The sequence below is a fragment of the Dendrobates tinctorius genome, unplaced genomic scaffold, assembly GCF_039654945.1.
Source record: "Dendrobates tinctorius isolate UK_male_01 unplaced genomic scaffold, ASM3965494v1 ptg000103l, whole genome shotgun sequence".
Lineage (NCBI taxonomy): Eukaryota > Metazoa > Chordata > Amphibia > Anura > Dendrobatidae > Dendrobates > Dendrobates tinctorius.
Genome location: NW_027361771.1, coordinates 36,739,031 through 36,762,758, shown reverse-complemented (window position 1 = coordinate 36,762,758; position 23,728 = coordinate 36,739,031). Strand labels below are relative to the sequence as shown.

The 23,728-nt window shown below is 43.9% G+C and overlaps 1 protein-coding gene across 1 annotated transcript in view; it reads left to right on the top strand.

The window, feature by feature from the left end:
- The window catches only part of RTN4RL2 (reticulon 4 receptor like 2), a 134,365-nt gene extending 113,398 nt beyond the window's left edge, over nt 1–20,967 (top strand). Inside the window, exon 3 of the mRNA XM_073588209.1 lies at nt 20,219–20,967. Coding sequence (XP_073444310.1) covers nt 20,219–20,881 — 663 coding nt within the window. The 3' untranslated portion in view covers nt 20,882–20,967. The remainder of the gene's footprint in view (nt 1–20,218) is intronic.
- Nucleotides 20,968–23,728: the final 2,761 nt, after the last annotated feature.

Genomic DNA, 23,728 nt, shown 5'->3' with positions numbered 1-23,728 from the left:
CTCTAGATTAATAAGTAATGATATTAGTGGTATGACCATTGGGGTCTGAAAAATTAATATTTGACAGTAATTCTGTGTAACAGATGTATGCTATTATAGTCAGATGATTGTAATAATTTTCCTATTCTGTCCTAGGTTATTTTTGCGTTTTTCTATACATTTCTGTATATCGATAATTGTGTTTTTAATTAAATGTATGTATGTATTCACGCTATTTGGCACCAGCTGTGGAAGGAGGAGTAACGTGGTGATGAGACCTTTTCAAGTCCGTCACATACTTTCACTAATTGACCCGCTGAAGCTCTGGTTCAGAGCGAAACGGCCGTTGTCAGCTTTCTGTTCACTCCTGTTATCACTCCCCCGGCCAACATGAATCACATGTGCCAATAAAGTAGCAGCATTTCTTCACCAGCCTGATGAGTGCGGTCCATTTGTCTTCTTTTGGATTTGGATATTGCAGTGACTTTCCAGGACGAGCACCCAAGGCTGCAGGCTAGCCAGTATTCCGACAACCGCATACAACTTGATCTCATTACGGTAACAGCGGTGCCATTCGCATTTTTTTCCTTTCATGCTTTGCTCAAAATTATAACTATGATCATTTATAGCTTGAATTAAAGTATGTCATGAGAGATGTGCCTTACACAAGGGTGACAAGGAAACGCGAACCAATCATTAAAGGAAAAGTATGAAACGAAAAGGTGAAGAGGTGCATCCCCCTGAGAAAAAGATGGGGAACTGAGCAGGTAACTGCTAAGTGCGAAAAATTGTAAAACAAGTCCTACAGAGAAAAGCCCATTAAGGCGAAGTTCTCAACTTTCTGGAAAACAAAGACCAAATTATAACTATGACCATTTATACCCTGAATTAAAGTATGTCAGGAGAGACGTACCTTACACAAGGGTGCAAGGAAACGCAAACCAGTCATTAAAGAAAAGGAAAAGTATACACTTAAAGTTAAAGGGAACCTGTCATGCCCTTTGTAACATGTAAAATGTCCCCAGTGCATTGATAGTGCCGAAATGTGCATCACTAACATTTTTTTTTCATTATAAACGGCGCTGTAATCATGTGCAAAAGGTACTTTATGTAGTTATATCGTACTGTACCTGCTCATTCAGTCATGGCAGTGTGCTTCATTGAGTTCAGTCATGGTTATCGCCGCCCACACAATTTGAATGTTGTTCGCGGAGTTGCGCCTTTAAAGAGGCTGTGGACACTGCTAGTGAAGGTCCTCTGTGCATGTCTGGTTAGTGGTTACTTGTGATGAGCTAGCATGCTCGCTACTACTCGGTACTCGCCCGAGCATCTCACTGCTCGAGATGCTCGAAGCTCGCCAAGTATTTCCGGGGTTGCTCGGCAGGAGCACGGGTCCCCACCCTGCATGTTTGGCGCTCTTTAGAGAGCCAATGAACATGCAGGGATTGTAGGCTACACACTGTAATGCCGCAGCCATGTTGGTTGTGGCATTACAGTGATTGGCTGGCCGCACAGCGTCATCAAGTCTATATCAGACCTAGGGCCGCCATGCTCGTGACAGTCTGCTCCAGAATCAGGCAGTGTAGGGAGAGTTGCTGCTGAGCTAGGTAGAGATTTGTTTGCTTCATGCTTAGCGTGGGTATACCATATCTAATACACATATCCATTTCAACTAACAGTCCTTCTGAGGACTAATAAACCTGCTAGATATCAGTGCTAGGCAGGCAGGTAGTGTATGTGGCAGACTTCAGTGCATATAGCAATAGAGCCCATTCCAGTTCTGAGTGCTGCTGCCTATTAAAGATATTTCTAGACATAGCTCCAGGCATCGGGTCACTAATAATTTTTTTTGGATCTTAATCCTGATTATTTGCTTTAAAAGCAATCCAGGGAACTCAGTTTTTCTGCTCCATTTGCTTGTTGGCACTGCAGAATACAGCCAGATACTTTCCATATTACAGTGCTAAAAAAACAGCTATTTGAAACTTGGGTTTCCCCATCACACAGATCACATATCATTGCGCTCAAAATTGTGCCATTTCAGGCCTTCATTTAAATTCTTTTGCAGTTTCTTAGCCAAGTTATTGACACCAGTTTGCTGAAAAAAAAGCCGGATTACTTACCGGTAATGCTCTTTTAATGAGTCCACGACAGCACCCACTGGAGGTATCAGATCCGCCCCATTTGGAACAGGAAACCCTACAGGAAAGATAAAAAGGGCGGTCCGCCTTTCCTCCTCAGTTTTGCATTTCAGAGTACCAGGAGGACCGCCAAGGATTAGGCAATGTCTTGTATTTGTAACTTTACTTATCCAACTTTAGCCGATATACTTTTAATATTGATATATCTAGCAGGGAGGGAAGTGAGCGGGTGCTGTCGTGGACTCATTAAAAGAGCATTACCGGTAAGTAATCCGGCTTTTTACCCTTCGCCACGACAGCACCCACTGGAGAGATTCCAGAGACCATCACCTGGGTGGGACCACCGTGCCAAGGACAGTCCTGCCAAAGCTTAGGTCAGAAGTAGACGAAAGGTCAAGACCAAATTGCCGCCTTTCATATGGTTTCAATTGGAACGTCTCCCCTCTCCGCCCAGGAGGCAGCCATTGCTCTGGTGGAATGTGCTCTGATGCCTTCCGGAGGATCTTCATTTTTTGTAGAGTAGGCTAAACGAATGGCATCCCTGATCCATCGGGAAATGGTGCTCTTTGTGACTCCATACCCTTTTTTTACAGCCCTGAAAAGAAATGAACAGAACCCTACACTGCCTCCAGCTCTCGGACCTTTCAATATACTTTAGGACAGTTCTTCTGACGTCCAAAGTGTGGAATTTCTGCTCTTCCGGAGTGGAGGGATCTTCAAAGAAGGTTGGGAGGAGTATTTCCTGAGACCTATGGTACTTTGTTGATACCTTAGGCAGGTATGAGGGGTCTGGCTTTAATATTAATCTATCTTGGTATACCTGTAAAAAGGGTGGATCTATGGACAGGGCCTGGATATCACCCACTCTCCTAGCGGATGTCAGTGCTACCAAGAGGGCCGTCTTAAATGATAAATATTTAAGGGATATCGTATCTATCGGCTCAAAAGGTTCTTCTGTCAGGGCGTCTAACACCAGGTTTAAGTGTAGGGATTGTAGGTATGTGAACCGGAGTTATTCTTTCACACGCTGTAATGAATCGTGATATCCACTTATTGCCTGCTATATTATGGCCATACAGCGCCCCCAACGCAGACACCTGTACTTTCAGTGTGTTTACTGCCAAGCCCAACTCCTTCCCTTTTTGTAGGAATTCCAAGATAGGAACTATCGGGACTTCTGCTGTATGAGATGCTGTATGAAACTGTAGGAATTTCTTCCATATTCTTTTATAAATTTGGGTTGTGGACTGCTTCCTGCTCTGTAGGAGCGTAGTAATTAATGATTCCGAAAAGCCTCTTGATCTTAATAGGTGCCTTTCAAGTTCCACGCCGTCAAGTGTAAGTTGTCCACTTGAGGGTGGAAGAAAGGGCCTTGGGAGAGTAGGTTGGGATTTGAGGGGAGAACCCAAGGATCTGTCACTGACATAATTCGTAGCCACGAGAACCACTGTCTCTTGGGCCAGAATGGTGCTATCAGGATTACTCTCGCCTTGTCCTCTCTGATTTTCCGAATCACTTGTGGTAGGAGAATCAATGGAGGGAAGGCGTATGCCAGCTTGAACTTCCATGAGGCCTGGAGGGCATCCAGTATGTCTGGGTGATCTGCTGGAGACAGGGAAGCAAAGGTCTTTGTCTGTCTGTTCTCCCTTGTGGCAAAGAGGTCCACTTGAGGATGCCCCCATAGAGCTACTATGTCCTGGAAGATTTGGCGACTGAGGCACCACTCCCCTTGCCGAAGTGTGTGTCGGCTTAAGAAATTTGCTTCTTGGTTGTTCTCTCCTCTGATATGAAGAGCCGAGAGGGACAACAAATAGCTTTCGGCTAAGCTTAAGATTCTTGCCGCAGAAGACATCAGAGTCTCTGATCGAGTATCTCCTTGTCTGTTTATGTAGGCCACTGTGGTGGTGTTGTCCGACAGGATCCTGACATGTTTCTGTTGGAGCTGTGGAAGGAAATGATGTAGAGCATAGTATACTGCTGTCAGTTCTTTTAAATTAGACGAGTATTCTCTTTCCTTTCTATTCCATCTTCCTTGACAAAAGCTATTCCCCATATGGGCTCCCCAGCCTTGGGGGCTAGCGTCGGTGGTTAGGATACAAGATGGTACTATAACCCATGGGACTCCTGAGGATAGATGGTCATCACCTAACCACCATTCTAGAGAAGTCAAGACCTCCTGAGTTAGGGTTATCTTGCTCTCGAGGTGACCACCATATCGCCTCTCCTCCTGGAGGATCTGATGCTGAAGTGTGTGGACATGATAATGGGCCCACAGGACTGCAGGGGAACAGGAATCTAGCGACCCCAATAGCGACATTGCCCCTCTCAGAGACATGCGTGGTCTATCTATGGCTGCCTCTACTTTCTCTTTTGTTGTGCAATCTTTACCTGAGGAAGTAGACATTTCTGGGTTATGGAGTTCAATTGGAACCCTAAAAACATCTGGAGGGATTGCGGAACGAGCCTGGATTTCTGTATATTGATGATCCAGCCTAGGTCCTGCAAAGATGAGATTGCATCAGCCACTCGTTCAGTACATTGGGTATCCGAGTTCCCGATTATTAGGAAGTCGTCTAAGTAAGGTACGATTAAAGTATCTTTTTGACGAAGATAGGCCATCACCTCTGCCATCACCTTGGTGAAGATTCTTGGCGCTGTATTGAGGCCGAAAGGCATGGCTGTGTATTGAAAATGACGGACCTTGCCTTCGAACACCACTGCGACCCTTAGATATTTTTGGTATCTATTATGGATAGGAAGATAATAGTAAGCATCTTTTAAGTCAATCCCCGCCATCACGCAGTTTGGAAAGAGAAGCTTTATGGTGGATCTGATTGATTCCATCTTAAACTTATAATTTTTTATAAACGTATTAAGCTTCCTTAAATTAATAATTGTTCTAAACGTACCATCTGGTTTGGAAATTAAAAATAAAGCAGAGTAGAAGCCTCTACCTTCCTGTCCCTCTGGGACCTCCACTAAAACCCCCTTGCATAGTAGGCTCCGAATTTCTTCCTCGAGGGCCTTTTGTTGGGCTATAGAGTTAAGGGGGGTTAGGATAAAGAAATCATAAGGGTCTTGAAGGAATTCTATTTTCATTCCTTCTTTAATAATACCCAAGATCCATGGGTTTGAGGATATTTGTTCCATTTTGAATAAAAGAAACGTAATCTACCCCCTACAGGTGGGTCTGATTTCTTAATTTCTATTTTCCCTTTGGAATGTTGGACCCCTGAACATGGTACCCTTTTGTTTCTCTTCTTTTGCGGCCCATCTATTTGATCTTTCCGTTTGCCTCCTCCTTCCAAACGGTCGCCTCTTAAAGGTACTCCTATAGAAAGGGATAGAAGGGTCAGGGAGGGCCGACTTCCTCTCCTTTGCTTTGGCGAGTATGCTATCTAACTCTTTCCCGAAGAGAAACTCACCCTCGCATGGGGTTGCACAAATCTTAGCCTTTGATTGCGCGTCCCCCTTCCAGCTCTTCATCCACAACGCCCGTCTGGTGTTGTTCACAAGAGCTGCTGATCTTGCTGCCAGCCGCAGAGTGTCCGCCGAAGCATCAGCCATAAAGGCAGCTGCCCCTCTGATTAATGGGATAGCGGCCCGTAATTTTTCTCTGGACACCTTTTGCTCGATTTGTTGATCCAGCTGGTCCAACCACACGAGCATAGATCTAGTGGTGCATGTGCTGGCTACCACTGGCTTAAAAATACCCGTGGTAGATTCCCAAGACCTCTTCAATGATGATTCTGCTTTGCGGTCTAACGGGTCTGCCAACAAGCCTGCGTCCTCTACTGGAATAGCAGATTGTTTCGAGGTAGAGGATATAACGGCATCCACTTTTGGCACCTTGGTCCATTTTAATAGCTCCTCATCGCTAAATGGATACTTTCTTTTTGAGGCTGATGGGAGAAAACTTCTTTGGTCGTGTTTTTCCCATTCCCTTTTTATTAGGGCCTTAATTGCCGGTATTACCGGGAACGCTCTCCTTTTCTTTCCCGCCAATCCCGCAAACATTATCTCTTGTGCGGTTTGGGCACCCCTTGGTTCCTCACACCCCATAGTGCTTCTCACCGATTTAACTAGGTTGTCCACACTATCCAGGGGGAAACATGACCGTCCCTCCATGTCTGATGACGACGAGGATGTGAGTGAGGAGTCAGAGATTAACCCCCCTTCTTCCTCTGACTCTGAGCGTTATCTGTTTTTTGCTGCCAGTCTCTGAGGGAGTTTTGGCGTGGTTAATAGCCTGTATCTCCTCCCTGATTATAGCTCTAATGTCTTTTGTCGACATTGCAGCCCCCTGCTTTGTCTCTCTGGTGCACTGCTTACAGAGCTTCTTAGGGTAGGAGTCAGGGAGAGGTTCAGAGCATAACGCACATTCTTTATGCTTAGATTTATCCTTTTTCTTTGTCTAGAAGGGGACACCAAGGCGGGGGGGGGGGGGGGGGGAGAGGTCAGCTTAGTAGGCAGAGTATATACTTTGCACACTCACCCAGTGAAGCTTTCTATTACCGGATCAGATGGCTGAGATCCCGTCCTAGGCCTTGATTCTCCTGCTTCATTCCTGCGGCCGGTGTCCATCCTGGTGTTGCGGTCCCTGGTGGAGCTACCTCCTGCAGAATCCCCAGCTGGAGCGTGCGCTTCCGTTGGGGACGACATTGCTGCATCGCCGCTCAGCTGCGGCGCTGTTTAAATAGTTTGCCCCCTTTTTTTTTTTTTCTCTGCCGCCCCACCGGAAGTTGCTCCTCCTCCCTGGGATCACCGCGCGCATGCGCCGACGCGCTCTCAGCCATCCCACCCCGGAAGTTCAACCATTACTTCCGGGGGGTCAGGAGACTCTGCGCCGGCCGGCTACCGCGCCGCTTTGATGTGCGGCCCCCGCTCTCCATGCACCGCCACCGCCTTCTTCTGCGCCACAGGCGCTCTTACCGCAGCGGTGCATCCTGGTGCCTACTGGCGCGCTCCTGGGTGAGACGGGGCGGCCCTCCCCGGACCCCGTCATCACCCTCCATTCACCAGACGAGGGGGGAGCCGTCTAACGGAATCTCCCCCGACGCTGCCTCCGGACCGCAGCCCCTGCCGTTCCCATAGAGACTGCACAGGCGGCATGCATGGCCCAGGTATTCTTCCTGAAGGATATCGTGGCTCCGTTTGGAACAGGAAACCAAAACTGAGGAAAGGCGGACCGCCCCTTTTATCTTTCCTGTAGGGTTTCCTGTTCTAAATGGGGCGGATCTGATTCCTCCAGTGGGCGCTGTCGTGGCGAAGGGTAAAATAGCCACTTACAGGCCAGATGTTTTAAACTGAGGTTTGTCCCTCACACAAATCACATATCAGTGCGCTCAAAATTGTGCCAGTTAAGGCCTCCATTTAAATTTTTTGCAGTGTCTTTGCCAAGTTATTGACAACAGTTTGCTAAAAAAAGTTACCTACAGGCAAGACATTTTAAACTGGGGTTTGTCCCTCACATGGATCAAATATAAGTGCACTCAAAATTGTGCCATTTCAGGCCTCCATTTAAATTTTTTTGCAGTGTCTTTGCCAAGTTATTGACAGCAGTTTGCTGAAAAAATAGTTACCTACAGGCCAGCTATTTTTCCGTTCACATATTTTTCCGGATCACATATAAGTTCTCTCCAAATACAGCCATTTATAGTGAATGTGGAAAATAAGTCCTCCAATTAAAATGAGCAAAGTGCGGGGCAAGGGACAGGGAACTGGACGTGCATGCAGAAGTCGAGGCCGTGGGCAAGCTGAAATTGTGCCACAACAAACATTCACATCATCTCGCGCGACCTTCCTGTCCCAATTACTAGGGGACCGCAGCAGCACACCACTATTGAACCCAGAGCAGTGTCAAAAGGTTGTTGGATAGTGAATAATGCTTCCAGTCACTTTGCCACCACCACCATCCTGTCTTCCACACGGTCAAGTCTCAGTAGCCGTGAGTCTGAACCGCATATTCCTCACCCTGATCCTCCTTCCCATCATACCAAATGCCTAGAGACAACTGATCACACACTTGGACACTTCGGAATGCTGTTCACTTTTACATTTATAGATTCGGGCCTCTCGTCCAGTCCACTTAAAGAGGGACAAGAGGAGATCGCATGTAGCAATGCCCAAATATTTGAGCAGCCACGGTCAAATAAAGGCGATGGTGAGAAAGTGTCACAAGAGGTGGACGATGATGACACAATTGCCAAAAATGTTTATCCCCTAAAAATGATACTTTATTAGTTAAACACCACAAGTGTGGTAAACACACCAAAGAAAAAAGTGACATTATAATGCAAATGAGTATCTAATTATACCACCTGATGCCATGTGTGTTCTATTTTTAACCTCTTTCTTTGGGACACAGGGCCCTCTTTAGAGCAGATTGGTCTCTGTCTAGTGATAGAGGTCCCCTTTATTATCGGGTAGAGGGGACCACTAGTGGCTGTAGGGTACATCAAATAGATATAAAGCAGTAGGAAAGGATATATAGAATTAGTGTTATCCGTTAAGTCCACAGGCCCTGCAGTGGCGAGGTGCCTAAAAAACTAGTGTGACTGTCCCTGTCACTAAGTGGAGTCCTGGAGGGGAAAGCACATGGACTCTTGATAAAGACTCCATTATTGGTATGCTCCACCCCAGCGCCTGACATCAGATCGCAAACTGCTACTGATATTAACCCCCTGCATTCCATCAGCTGCTACCGATATTAACCTCCTGTTTTCCAAAATGCAGGACACATGCAAGGAAACGGCCATATTACCTATTGTTTCTAATATCATATTTCATTCGTCCAAAGTGTGAATGTTATCATAAACAGGTTAATGCAGCCTCTTCCTATATTCCAAAATACTGGACGCGTGAAACAGAAACTGCCACAGTGCACATAATTACCAGAATCGCATTTAATGGCGTCCTAGGGCAATAAATACGGCTGCTACTGATATCAACCCCCTGCATTCCATCAGCTGCTACCGATATTACGGTAACCTCCTGTTTTCCAAAATACAGGACACATGCAAGGAAACGGCCATATTCCCCCATTGTTTCTAATATATTTCATGCGTCTAAAGTGTGAATGGTCTCATAAAAAGGTTAATGCAGCCTCTTCCTATATTCTAAAATACTGGAGGCGTGAAACAGAAACTGCCACAGTGCACATAATTACCAGAATCGCATTTAATGGCGTCCTAGGGCAATAAATACGGCTGCTACTGATATCAACCCCCTGCATTCCATCAGCTACTACCGATTACCAGAATCGCATTTAATGCGATCAGAGTGTGAATGATGTCCTAGGGCAATATATACAGCTGCTACTGATATTAACCCCCTGCATTCCATCAGCTGCTACCGATATTAACCTGTTTTCCAAACTGCAGGATGCATGCAGGGAGACGGCCATATTACCCATTGTTTCCAATATCCTATTTCATGCGTCCAAAGTCTGAATGGTATCATAAACAGGTTAATGCAGCCTCCTATGTTCCAAAATATAGGACTGCCACTGTGCACATAACTACCAAAATCGCATTGAATGCGATCAGAGCGTGAATGGTGTCCTAGGGCAATAAATACAGCTGCTACTGATATTAGTCCACTGCATTCCATCAGCTGCTACCGATATTATCCTGTTTTGCAAAATGCAGGACACATGCAGGGAAACAGCCATATTACCCATTGTTTCCAATATCATATTTCATGCGTCCAAAATGTGAATGGTATCATAAAAAGGTTAATGCAGCCTCCTATGTTCCAAAACACAGGACTGCCACTGTGCACATAACTACCAAAATCGCATTTAATGCAATCAGAGTGTGAATGGTGTCCTAGGGCAATAAATGCAGCAAGTCTCTCCGATACTCTAAGCATAAACCACACACTAAAGGAATGACTTAGGAAGGAAGCACTGCAATCCCATTAAAGAGATGTCAGGCAGTCAGGGATATTCACGCAAATTGTATATATCATTTTCACTGATCTTATATTTAAAAATCTAAAATGAACAGGGAGAAAAATACCATCCTATAAATATTATAATGAGTTATCAATTAATGACTGGGGGATGGAAGATTTTTTAATATCCACCGATTAATTATAAATTATACTCAAGAATCATTAGAATTTGTGAACCAATTATCTGGGCGAATCGACAAGAGGGGCCAAAATATCAGGAAAAAATATATAATGATGAGTAGGTATACAGATGAGTAGGTATACAGAATGTACACTTAGTATCCCCAGAGGAACTCCACATCAGTACATGATTTAATGGTTGACATACACTCACTTCAGAATTGTCCTTGTTTAGACTCTTATTTTCAAGTTTAGCCCAGGACATACAGTAAAACAGAAAGGAGTGTCAAATAGATACAGGAGAGATAATCTCCCTTCATATATGATAATTAAGCAATCCTGTTTTTTAGTCTGACTCTATAGCTCGCAGGGCCCGGAGCAAACTTTCCACAATGTACTAGAATTTTCGGCAGACCAAAAGATCCACCAAGCAGATGAGAAAAGGAATATATTATAGAGAGCAGCCAAAATTTAACTGCTCATTCACACCAAGGGGATGGCATGTATTCAATAGAAAAATCCACCTTGTTTCCCTTTGTAGCAGCATTTTATCAAAATCACCTCCCCGTGGAGGTATCTTGAGTTTATCAATACCCATAAAGCGGATGGTGCCAGTATCCCCTCCGTGCCAGTTACATGTCTAACAATGGGGGTATCCCTCTGGTTACGAATATCCCCCAAATGCTCACCAATAAGTCTTCTGAATTCTCGGATCGTTTTCCCAATAAAGGTCATTCCACAATCACATTGAGCCCTGTAAATAATACCTTTAGTTTTACAGTTAATGAATTCCTTAATTTGATAGTGTTGCTGTGTATTAGAATTGAAAAATTCCCTCCCCACCTCAACAGAATCACATGCCCCAGTTCCTGCATTTGTAGCAGCCTACCGGTTTCCTTGGTAGCCACGTTTCCTGTTTCCGTGGGGCAAAGTGACTGTACCAAATGATCACTCAGGGTTCGGCACTTCCTATGCGTGATTTGGGGACTTTCCCCAATCACATCTATTAAGTCCTCGTCCATTTTAAGAATGTCCCAGTGTTTCTTAATGATCTGTCTCACTGCCAGTGCCCCATTATCAAAAGAACAAATTAGTCTCATTTCTTTTGGAACCCTCTCTTCTCTATTGCGGGGAGTTAACAACGTAGTCCTTGGTTGATGGCTCGCAAATCGATATTCCTCCATCAACACCCGGTCCGGATACCCTATGGATAGAAATCTTTGTCTTAGATAGTCTGCCTTGACCTTAAAATCAGCATTAGCAGAGCAATTACGTTTTAACCTAAGGTATTGACCCTTAGGAATTCCTCTTTTGAGGGGGTATGGGTGGTGACTCTCCCACCTCAAGAGTGAGTTGGTGGCGGTAGGTTTCCTGTAAACAGATGTTTCCAAGCTGTCACCCCTCGTGAATTTTGTAATCATTACATCCAGAAATGGTAATTGTCTCTCCTGTATATCAGAAGTGAACTTGAGTCCAATGTTGTTACAATTCAGGAACAGCATGAGTTCTTGAAATAATTCCTTGGTGCCACTCCACAAGATAAAGATATTATCAATAAACCTGGCCCACATATCAATGTGGGCTGTATATTTCTCATGGACTTCAGTGAACACCAAGTTATCCTCCCACCAGCCCAGGAACAAATTTGCATAACTGGGTGCACAAGGGCTGCCCATAGCAGTGCCCCTGAGCTGGTGGAGGACACACACATCAAAACAAAAATAGTTATTGTGGAAGACAAAATCCAGGAGGGTCACCACCATCTCATTATGGGCCTGAAATTGACGCCCTCTTGTGGCAAGGAAGTGCTGAACTCCCCTTATACCACTTTCATGTGGAATGGAGAAATACAGGGCCTCCACATCTTTCCCAGGAAAATCCATTTTGGTTTTGTTTTTGCATGTTTTATTGTGAGTCTGTAAAAGTGGCCTAAGACTCTGACAACATTGTTCACAGCAGTGACCTGGGAGTCAGAAATGCTTCCAAGGATCTTCCCCATGATGTTACCATGTCATTTGAGCACTGTTCCCATTGATTTCTGCAATTTCTAGTCTCTCGGCAGACCGCCGGTGGGGCCGCCAGAAAAATGCTTGGTTTTCTCATAGACATACATTGGGCTCGTTGCTCAGGTCGAGCACCAGAGCATTCCAATTTGCTCGACCCGAGCAACGAGCACCCAAGAATTTTGGTGCTCCCCCATCACTAGTGGTTACCCATTCCCAGAGGTGGATGTACCATTGGTATAACTTATGCAGCTGCAAAAGCAGACAAGTCACTTATTTTTGCACATTGTACGCACAAAATCACAGACGTGATCAGCTTCATAGACCAAATAGAAATGTGTTTTATCTGTAAAAATCATGTATTGAACACATATGCGATAAACAGACATCTAAATGAGGCTTAATATCAGGTGAGGAATAATATTTGTCACTTACAGGTTACATTCATATGAACGTATTTTCAGTCTGACTGCTGTCCAAAGACAGACCTCACACAGACAGCTAGTCTGATTGCCGTATGTGGAGTCGGGAAGGATTTTTTTCCCCAATGTGAAGCTTACTGTTTGCCACGTGGATTTTTTTGCCTTCCTCTGGATCAACATGTTAGGGCAAGTTAGTATAGGATATCGGTTGAACCAGATGGACTTTAAGTCTTCCTTCAACCTTAATAACTATGTCACCGGCACACAGACGGCACACAAGTAAGGGAGGGACAGGACTGTAGTCGTGACCTGTATTCCGATGGCAGCTGTGTTCAGTCCTTCCCCTACATGAAACATTACTATGCTTCTCGGCATACCTGCACCTCCAGATTCATCTTCACCTGGGCACTTCCCAGGCCATAACGGTCCCTCTTTTAGGTGACCCCCATCAATGGAGACACACTCCGAGCCAATTTTAACGCTTTCTTTACTTAGGATTTCGCACGTTACATCCAGAGTTGGTACATTTGTTTGCTTCCTGATCTTTCCCTTGCTTGTTGTCACTTCTGTGCAGTACACGCCCAGACCGGACCGTACTAGACTGCTTCCCCAGTTCCTTCCAGCCTGACCTCACTATAATGACATTTCCTTCAGCCTGTTTCGCGCTCAGACATGAATTAATCAACCACTACATTTTGTGACTCCTGGTGAAGCATCCAGCTCGTCTGTACCGATCTCGTTGAAGCTCCAACTCCTTTCATCTCTTTAGTCAAGCCAACTTCTGCCCTAAAAGCATTGGCCCAGGCGGTAAGACGTCACATCTTCGTTTTTCTGTTCTGACCCACTGCTAAGATCTGTAGAGCCTGTGGGTAACGTGGGCTATAGCAACTTAACATTACATGACTGCAAAGCTGTCCGGGCCTATAGCCCATGTGGCCCCGTCTGACTAAACCACTTTTCATCACTAACCTTAACTCTCAGCAGCCCCTCCTACAATTAACCCTCTAAGAACCTATCAGGCCCCAGTAATATACCCCCATCTAGTGGTCCGCAACATAATTACAACTACCCGGTCTATAAGGGAAAACTATACTAAGATTGCCTTCCTCTAATGTCCCAAGAAGGATGCACTAACTTTCACTGACTGTACATACACAAAGAACACATTATGTAGGTATATATATATATATATATATATATATATATATATACACACACATACATACACACACAGTATACAGTATATATATACACAATATTATAATACAGGAATACAAGGCAGTATATACGGTTTTCAGTATAAATGGTAATACATTTAAGTGGCAATACCATAAGCAATGAGTGGTAGTACGTAGTTATACATGTAGCAGTAGCGCAGGCAATTATCATAAAAACACATATGTAAACATTAAGAACTTGAAGACAATCAGAGGGAAGGGACGCATGAGAGACATCATATCCTACCCCCTTACACACAGACAGCACACAGACCACACACAGTGAGAACACAGACCTCACGCAGACAGCACACAGTATATTCACATGAAAGATTTTATAACCAGACTGTGAAAAGAAATTGCTGATCAATTTTTGGATGAGACTTGTCTATATTTTTCAACGGGAAAGCACAAACAAACTGATATATGGATAACATTCGCATGGTAACCAATTTTAAAAGATAAAATGTAATTATTAACACAGGAAACTGTATTTGGATTTGTATAATTAATTATTAATGTATAAAAATGGATGTCACACAGATGCCATACAGATGTTAAAAAAGGACATGCAGATGGCAATATGGATGAAACTCACTTTTTTCTAGATGAAAATCAGACAATTTTTTATCCGCTTGTGTGAATTTAGCAATGTGGACATCATTATGGAGTTGGTACTTGCTATGGGGCTTGCAGGCTGCAGTATTGAACAGGTACTGATTTGGGAACATTCTTGATAGGAACGGTTTTACCAGTATTATATTGCTAAAAATTAAGTAGGTAGCGATTATTTTGCTCTGCAGTCTGGGCACATTTATCTTTAACATAAAGTGGGCACTGAATACGAACTTGATGTTTATGATACCAAATTTTCTCACAAGTAGCAATATTTCATGTATGGTATATTCTGGTCTTCTTAATGTTTTATTGAGGCAGTGTTTTAGAATAGAATACATTGTTAATTAAAGGAAAACCAAAGCATTGCCTGTAGTTAAATATTTTGATTTTCTTTTTACATAAATCACTAGTACTCAAGAAACTTTGTAATATATCTTATGAGAGAAATCGCTTCTTTCTCCTCCTGGGCTGATCATTTATTTTCAAAATTCTCAATTCACAGGTAATATCTGCTTTCAGTGAATGAAGGTCTTTCCACTACTGAGATAGGAGATGACAGTTGGTGCTCATAAAGTTCTATGACATTTGCCTACACTAGCTGCTCCCTTCTCCCCATACAATTTTGAAAGCACCAACTGTCAGTTTCTTTATCGGTAATTTGTTAACCAGTCTTCATTAACCCCTTTACTCCCAAGGGTGGTTTGCATGTTAATTCCCAGGCCAATTTTTACAATTCTGACCACTGTCCCTTTATGAGGTATTAACTCTGGAACGCTTCCATGGATCCCGGTGATTCTGACATTGTTTTCTCGTGACATATTGTACTTCATGTTAGTGGTAACATTTCATTGATATAACTTGTGTTTATTTGTGAAAAAAAGTGTAGATTTGGCGAAAATTTTGAAAATTTCGCAATTTTACAACTTTTTTATGCTCTTAAATCACAGAGATATGTCACACAAAAAACTTAATAAGTAACATTTCCCACATTTTTACTTTACATCAGCACAATTTGGGAACCAAAATTTTTTTTTGTTAGGAAGTTATAAGGGTTAAAATTTGACCAGTGATTTCTCATTTTTACAACACCATTTTATTTTTAGGGACCACATCACATTTGAAGCACCTTGAGGGGTCTATATGATAGAAAATACCCAAAAGTGACACCATTCTAAAAACTGCACCCCTCAAGGTGCTCAAAACCACATTCAAGAAGTTTATTAACCCTTCAGGTGCTTCACAGGAATTTTTTGAATGTTTAAAAAAAAAAATGAACATTTAACTTTTTTTCACAAAAAAATTACTTCAGGTTCAATTTTTATATTTTACCAAGGGTAATAGGAGAAATTGGACTGTAAAAGTTATTGTGCAATTTGTCCTGAGTACGCCGATACCTGATATGTGGGGGGAAACCACTGTTTCGGCACATGGCAGAGCTCGGAAGGGAAGGAGCGCCGTTTGACTTTCACTGCAAAATTGGCTGGAATTCAGATTGGACACCATGCCACATTTGGAGAGCCCCTGATGTGCCTAAACAGTGGAAACCCCCCACAAGTGACCCCATTTTGGAAACTAGACCCCCCAAGGAACTTATCTAGATATGTGGTGAGCACTTTTAACCCCCAAGGGCTTCACAGAAGTTTATAATGTACAGCCGTACAATTAAAAAAATCACATTTTTTCCACAAAAATTATCTTTTCACCCCCCAATTTTATTTTCCCAAGAGTAACAGGACCCCAAAAGTTATTGTACAATTTGTCCTGAGTACGCCGATACCCCATATATGGGGGTAAACCACTACAGTATTTGGGCACATGGCAGAGCTCGGAAGGGAAGCAGCGCCATTTAACTTTTTTGGCTGGAATTTAGTTTGGATGCCATGTCGCGTTTGGAAAGCCCCTGATGTGCCAAAACAGTGGAAACCCCCCAATTCTAACCCTGACCCTAGCCCTAACCTTAGCCCTAATGGGAAAATGGAAATAAATTAAAAAAAAAATTATTTTATTATTTTTCCCTAACTAAGGGGGTGATAAAGGGGGATATGATTTACTATTTATGGTGGGTTTTTATTTTTGGCCGCTGTCATACGCTAAAACAGGGGTCCCCAACCGCCGGTCCGCGGCCCAGCACCGGGCCGCTGCAGTGCCCTTGCCGGTCCGCGGACACAAGGTGAGCCAGGGGCGGTCAGTGGCGTAGCGGGGGCTGGGGCGGCGCGCAGCAGCTCTTAGCGGCGGGCAGGGAGCGATCAAGCAGCTCCGCTGCCTGCAAGAGGGAATAGCTGGAGCGGAGCTGCAAGGACCCGTCCAGCTTCCTGCCCGCCGCCCGCGCTTCCTGTCTCTGACACAGAGAGGAGCGCGCGGCCACTGCTGTGTCAGTGCGAGGAAGCGCGGGCGGCGGACAGGTGAGAGGAGAGAGGTGGTGTGTGTGTGTGTATGTGTATGTCTGTCTGTGTGTGTGTGTATAATGTGTGTACATGTATGTCTGTGTGTGTGTTGGTCTGTGTTTGTGTAGCCTGGCCCTGGAGGAGATGGGGACATGAGGAGAAGGCCATGAGGGGAGTGATGGGGTGAAGGCAATGATGGAGAGACGGCAGTGATGGGGTGAAGGCAATGATGGGGAGAAGGGAGTGATGGGGTGAAAGCAATGATGGGGAGAAGGGAGTGATGGGGTGAAGGCAATGATGGGGAGACAGCAGTGATGGGGTGAAGGCAATGATGGGGAGACAGCAGTGATGGGGTGAAGGCAATGATGGGGAGACGGCAGTGATGGGGTGAAGGCAATGATGGGGAGATGGCAGTGATGGGGTGAAGGCAATGATGGGGAGATGGCAGTGATGGGGTGAAGGCAATGATGGAGAGACGGCAGTGATGGGGTGAAGGCAATGATGGGGAGACAGCAGTGATGGGGTGAAGGCAATGATGGGGAGACAGCAGTGATGGGGTGAAGGCAATGATGGGGAGACGGCAGTGATGGGGTGAAGGCAATGATGGAGAGACAGCAGTGATGGGGTGAAGGCAATGATGGGGAGACAGCAGTGATGGGGTGAAGGCAATGATGGGGAGACAGCAGTGATGGGGTGAAGGCAATGATGGGGAGACGGCAGTGATGGGGTGAAGGCAATGATGGAGAGACAGCAGTGATGGGGTGAAGGCAATGATGGGGAGACAGCAGTGATGGGGTGAAGGCAATGATGGGGAGAAGGGAGTGATGGGGTGAAGGCAATGATGGGGAGAAGGGAGTGATGGGGTGAAGGCAATGATGGGGAGAAGGGAGTGATGGGGTGAAGGCAATGATGGAGAGATGGCAGTGATGGGGTGAAGGCAATGATGGAGAGATGGCAGTGATGGGGTGAAGGCAATGATGGGGAGAGGGGAATGATGGGGTGAAGGCAATGATGGGGAGACAGCAGTGATGGGGAGAAGGCAATGATGGGGAGAAGGGAGTGATGGGGTGAAGGCAATGATGGGGAGAAGGGGGTGATGGAGCACTTATTCAAAACCTATGGTGAGTTGAGTCACATTATAAATGTTATTTAATTATAAGTATGCACTGCTACACTACAACCGTGTCCATAGCCCCGCCCCCTTATGACCAAAGCCCCGCCCCTGCCACACCTCCATCCCCGCCCTGCCGGGCCATGGAAGAATGGTCTTGCTTGAAACCGGTCCCCGGTGCAAAAAAGGTTGGGGACCACTGCGCTAAAAGACGCTTTTTATTGTAAAAATAGTTTATGAATCACCACATTTTGAGAGCTATAATTTTTCCATATTTTGACCCACTGTGTCATGTGAGGTCTTATTTTTTGCGGGACGAGTTGACGTTCTTATTGGTACCATTTTCGGGCACGTGACATTTTTTGATCGCTTTTTTTTCCGATTTTTGGGACGCAGAATGAACAAAAACCAGCATTTCATGAATTTCTTTTGGAGGGTGCGTTTACACCGTTCCGTGTGCGGTAAAATTGATAAAGCGGTTTTATTCTTCGGGTCAGTATGGTTACAGCGATACCACATTTATGTCATGTTTTTATGTTTTGGCGGTTTTATGCAATGAAAGCAATTTTATATAAAAAATAATTATTTTTGCATCGCTTTATTCTGCGAGCTATAACTTTTCTATTTTTTCGCTGATGATGCTGTGTGGCAGCTCGTTTTTTGCGGGACAAGATGACGTTTTCAGCGGTACCATGGATATTTATATGAGTCTTTTTGATCGCGTGTTATTGCACTTTGTTCGGCGATATGATAAATCATTTTTTGCTTCGTTTTTTATTTTTTAAGGGGTTTACTAAAGGGGTTAACTAATGGGACAGTTTTATAGGGTGGTTCATTACGGACGCCGTGATACCAAATATGTGTAATTTTATTGTTTTTTTATTTTCAAAAAATGAATTAGGGAATTTTTTTTTTTAAATTTATTTAGCGATTTTTAAAAAATTATTTTTACACTTTTTTTTTTTACTTTATTATAATGTCCCATGGGGGACATCACTGTCCTGTGACAGATCGCTGACCTGTCACATCAGCGATCTGTCACAGGCACTGCTGCAGGCTTCCTCATGCCTGCGCTCTGCGAGCAGTGAGGAACCAAGCTCCCTGCAGACCCCCGAAGGTCCCCGTCGCCATATTGGATCCGGGGACCTGCAGGGAAGGCGACCCCCGCAGCGGCGCTGCACATTGCACTGCTGTGGGGGTCGCAGGGAAGCAAGGAGGGAGCCCCCTCCCTGCCGATGCTTCCTTTAACCCCCGGTACACCGCGATCAAGTTTGATCGCGGTGTGCCAGGGGTTAACGTGTCGGGGGCGGTCCGTGACCACCCCTGACAAATTGTGCCGGGTGTCAGCTGTGATAATCAGCAGACACCCGGACACGATCAGCTGCGCTCCCCCCGTGAGCGCAGCTGATCGCATTAGACGTACTATTCCATCCTTGGTACTTAGGTCCCAGGTCACAAGGACGGAATAGTACGTCTGATGTAGGAAAGGGGTCAAATACACATTTTACTCATGATTTGATATTGCAGGATCAGTCCAGGTTTCCCTGATAAAAAAAAAAATCAATTTTGCAATAAATCTTATGTGTACTATTGACTTATAAAAGAAAAATTAAAATGACAGTTACTCTTTAAACATATGCTCTAATATTGTATTAAATATGGTGAACTGTTTTAATTTCCATTAAAAGGTAATATTCCGTACAATAAAGCCCAAAACTGTTTATTTTAAGGATATTTTAAAGAAACATTCCAGGAAAAACTGATAAACTGTTATACCTAGTGAAGGATCTACAGGGGCAATGTTTTGTGAATCTGTCATGCTCCATCCCTGCAGGGTCTGCCCCAGGCATAACATGGAGAGGGAGCATCACACAGGAAAAGGAGCACTAAAGATGTATCCTGAATCGCTCCATTAGGCCCTGCAATAGTCATACCTCTGCGAATTTGATTTTCCTGGAGTGTTCCTTTAAGTGCTTGCATTTGAGTAATCACACTACCAGCTGCTTCGCTAGTCCGTGAACGCAGGAGACAGATTCTATATGTGCTGCAGACTGTCAATTAAATGTTCACATATATCTTTAAGTATGGCGCTGATGCTGTCATACACTATATATAAACTGCTTACTTTACCAGTGTGAGATACTCCTACAATACTCCTTCCACCACCTGTTATAGCTTTTCTATTTTTCGGTTGAGCTTATTAATTTCCACCACAGCTTTGAAAGACTATCCAGATACTAATAATCGCATTGTTTCTCTCTCTTTAGGATGGCTTATTTCGTGACCTGTCAAACCTCACCCAGCTGTTTTTGTATGGAAACCAGTTGCGGTCGCTCCCAGCCAGTACTTTTTTTGGTCTCTCAAGCCTGGATCGTCTGTTGCTCCATAGTAATCGTCTTGTGACTATCTCCCCTGCGGCTTTCAGTGGTTTGAGCAGCCTCACCATTCTTTTCCTCTTCAATAACAGCCTGCCGTCCCTCTCTGGAGATTGTTTGCGTGCCCTACCCTCTTTGCAGTTTTTGCGTTTGAATGGAAACCCATGGCATTGTGACTGCAGCTGCCGATCACTGTGGGGTTGGTTTCGATCTTCCCCAGGAATCTCTAGCTCCCCAGTAACCTGCTCATCCCCACCAGCTTTTCGAGGAAGAGACCTGCGCTCTCTTGAGGAGCGGGATCTACGGTTCTGCAGCTCTCATAACCCTATCCCAACAGGAAATCTGTCAGGATTATCCTTCCCACCTAAACCGTCCTCTTTCTATAGAGGTCAACCCGGCCCAAGTGAGAATATCAATCAATGGGAAGGTAGGATAGAGGAGGAGGGAGAAAATATTGGTGACGAAAGGTTGAATGCAGGGGGAGATAGAGGTGGTCTAAGCCTTTTGCTTCTTCTGTTGGCTTTGCTCATTGGGAATGTTGAAATAGACCTTTGACCTGTGTAAAGAGAATCCTCTCAACGATCATTACTTCATCTTCTGTAAACACTTTCTGACAAATAAATTATATATATATATATTTATCTACGTGTATGTGATGGTTTATTTTGCCTCAACTTAACTGACAAAAGTCTTCTTTGTGGTAATCGTTTTCATCGGCAGCTCTAGCTCTGAAGATTGGTAGACATTTATTACAGATGTGAGCACATCTCCGTGAACCAAGGTCAATATGCTTTTGGTCAAGTTCTCAGGGGTCTGAAATTTTCTATAACATTTCCATATTAAAAAAAGAAAAAAAATTGAGGTTTTTGTTTTAAAATTTAATGAAATAGTTGTTGAACTACAGATGGCAGTAATTTAGCAAATAAGGTTGGAAGGATAAAGAAGAAACACGGTAGCTATCATTTTTATATGTTGTAACACATCTATTTTCATGCTACATACAGGTGCATCTCACAAAATTAGAATATCATCAAAAAGTTAATTTATTTCAGTTCTTCAATACAAAAAGTGAAACTCATTATATAGAGTCATTACACACAGAGTGATCTATTTCAAGTGTTTATTTCTGTTAATGTTGATGATTATGGCTTACAGCCAATGAAAACCCAAAAGTCATTATCTCAGTAAATTAGAATACTTTATAATCACTAGCTTGAAAAATGATTTTAAAATACAAAATATTGGCCTACTGAAATGTATGTTCAGTAAATGCACTATGTTGGTCCTCACACTGCATATAGGAGGCTATGTAGTGGCTCACGCTGTATATAGAAGGCTATGTAGGGGATCACGCTGTATATACAGTAGGAGGCTATGTGGGCTCACGCTGTATATGGGAGGCTATGTGGGGGCTCACGCTGTATATGGGAGGCTATGTGGGGCTCACACTGTGTATAATAGGCTATGTGGGGGCTCGCGCTGCATATAAAAGGCTACATGGGGCACATGCTATATATCAGAGACTATGTGAGGCACATGCTGTATATCAGAGGCTATGTGGGGCACATGCTGTATATCAGAGGCTATGTGGGGCACATTCTGTATGTATAAAAGAGGCTTTGTGGTGCACATACTTTAAAATTTTAATTTTTAGGAGAAAAACAGTATTAATGCAGCAAAATGACTAGAATCTGCATAACTAATCATATGCTAAATAGTTGCAAGTCAAATTTATGTACGAGATAGCCAAGATTATTGTCATGTTACAAACAGTAGTGGATGGTGAGATATGGAGCCTGAAAGTCAAAATTCCAAATATTGCTACCCTTTTACTCGTCAGTGTATACAGAGCATGAGCCTCCACATAGACTTCAATATGCAATGTGAGCTTCACATAGCCTCCATATAAAAACTGTATGAGCGCTACATAACCTCTAATATACACTGTAAGCTCCACATAGCCTTCTACATACAGTTTAAGCCCCTATATATGTGAGCCCCCCGATATACAGCGTGAGACCCACATAGCCTCCCTACATACAGTGTGAGCTCCCACATAGCCTTACTACATACAAATATCTCATATACAGTCATGGCCAAAAGTATTGACACCCTTGCAATTCTGTCAGATAATACTCAGTTTCTTCCTGAAAATGATTGCAAACACAAATTCTTTGGTATTATTATCTTCATTTAATTTGTCTTAAATGAAAAAAGACAAAAAGAATTGTCCTAAAGCCAAATTGGATATAATTCCACACCAAACATAACAAAGAGGGTGGACAAAAGTATTGGCACTGTTCGAAAAATCATGTGATGCTTCTCTAATTTGTGTAATTAACAGCACCTATAACTTACCTGTGGCACCTAACAGGTGTTGGCAAGAACTAAATCACACTTGCAGCCAGTTGACATGGATTAAAGTTGACTCAACCTCTGTCCTGTGTCCTTGTGTGTACCACATTGAGCATGGAGAAAAGAAAGAAGACCAAAGAACTGTCTGAGGACTTGAGAAACCAAATTGTGAGGAAGCATGAGCAATCTCAAGGCTACAAGTCCATCTCCAAAGACCTGTATGTTCCTGTGTCTACCGTGCACAGTGTCATCAAGAAGTTTAAAGCCCTTGGCACTGTGGCTAACCTCCCTAGATGTGGCCGGAAAAGAAAAATTGACAAGAGATTTCAACGCAAGAACCTCCACTATGGATAAAGAACCTCCACTAACATCCAAACAAGTTCAAGCTGCCCTGCAGTCCGAGGGTACAACGGTGTCAACCCGTACTATCCGTCGGCATCTGAATGAAAAGGGACTGTATGGTAGGAGACCCAGGAAGACTCCACTTCTTACCCCGAGACATAAAAAAAGCCAGGCTGGAGTTTGCCAAAACTTACCTGAAAAAGCCTAAAACATTTTGGAAGAATGTTCTCTGGTCAGATGAGACAAAAGTAGAGCTTTTAGGGCAAAAGCATCAACATAGAGTTTACAGGAGAAAAAAGAGGCATTCAAAGAAAAGTACACGGTCCCTACAGTCAAACATGGCAGAGGTTCCCTGATGTTTTGGGGTTGCTTTGCTGCCTCTGGCACTGGACTGCGTGACCGTGTGCATGGCATTATGAAGTCAGAAGACTACCAACAAATTTTGCAGCATAATTTAGAGCCCAGTGTGAGAAAGCTGGGTCTACCTCAGAGGTCATGGGTCTTCCAGCAGGACAATAACCCAAAACACACTTCAAAAAGCACTAGAAAATGGTTTGAGAGAAAGCACTGGAGACTTCTAAGGTGGCCAGCAATGAGTCCAGACCTGAATCCCATAGAACACCTGTGGAGAGATCTAAAAATGGCAGTTTGGAGAAGGCACCCTTCAAATATCAGGGACGTGGAGCAGTTTGCCAAAGAAGAATG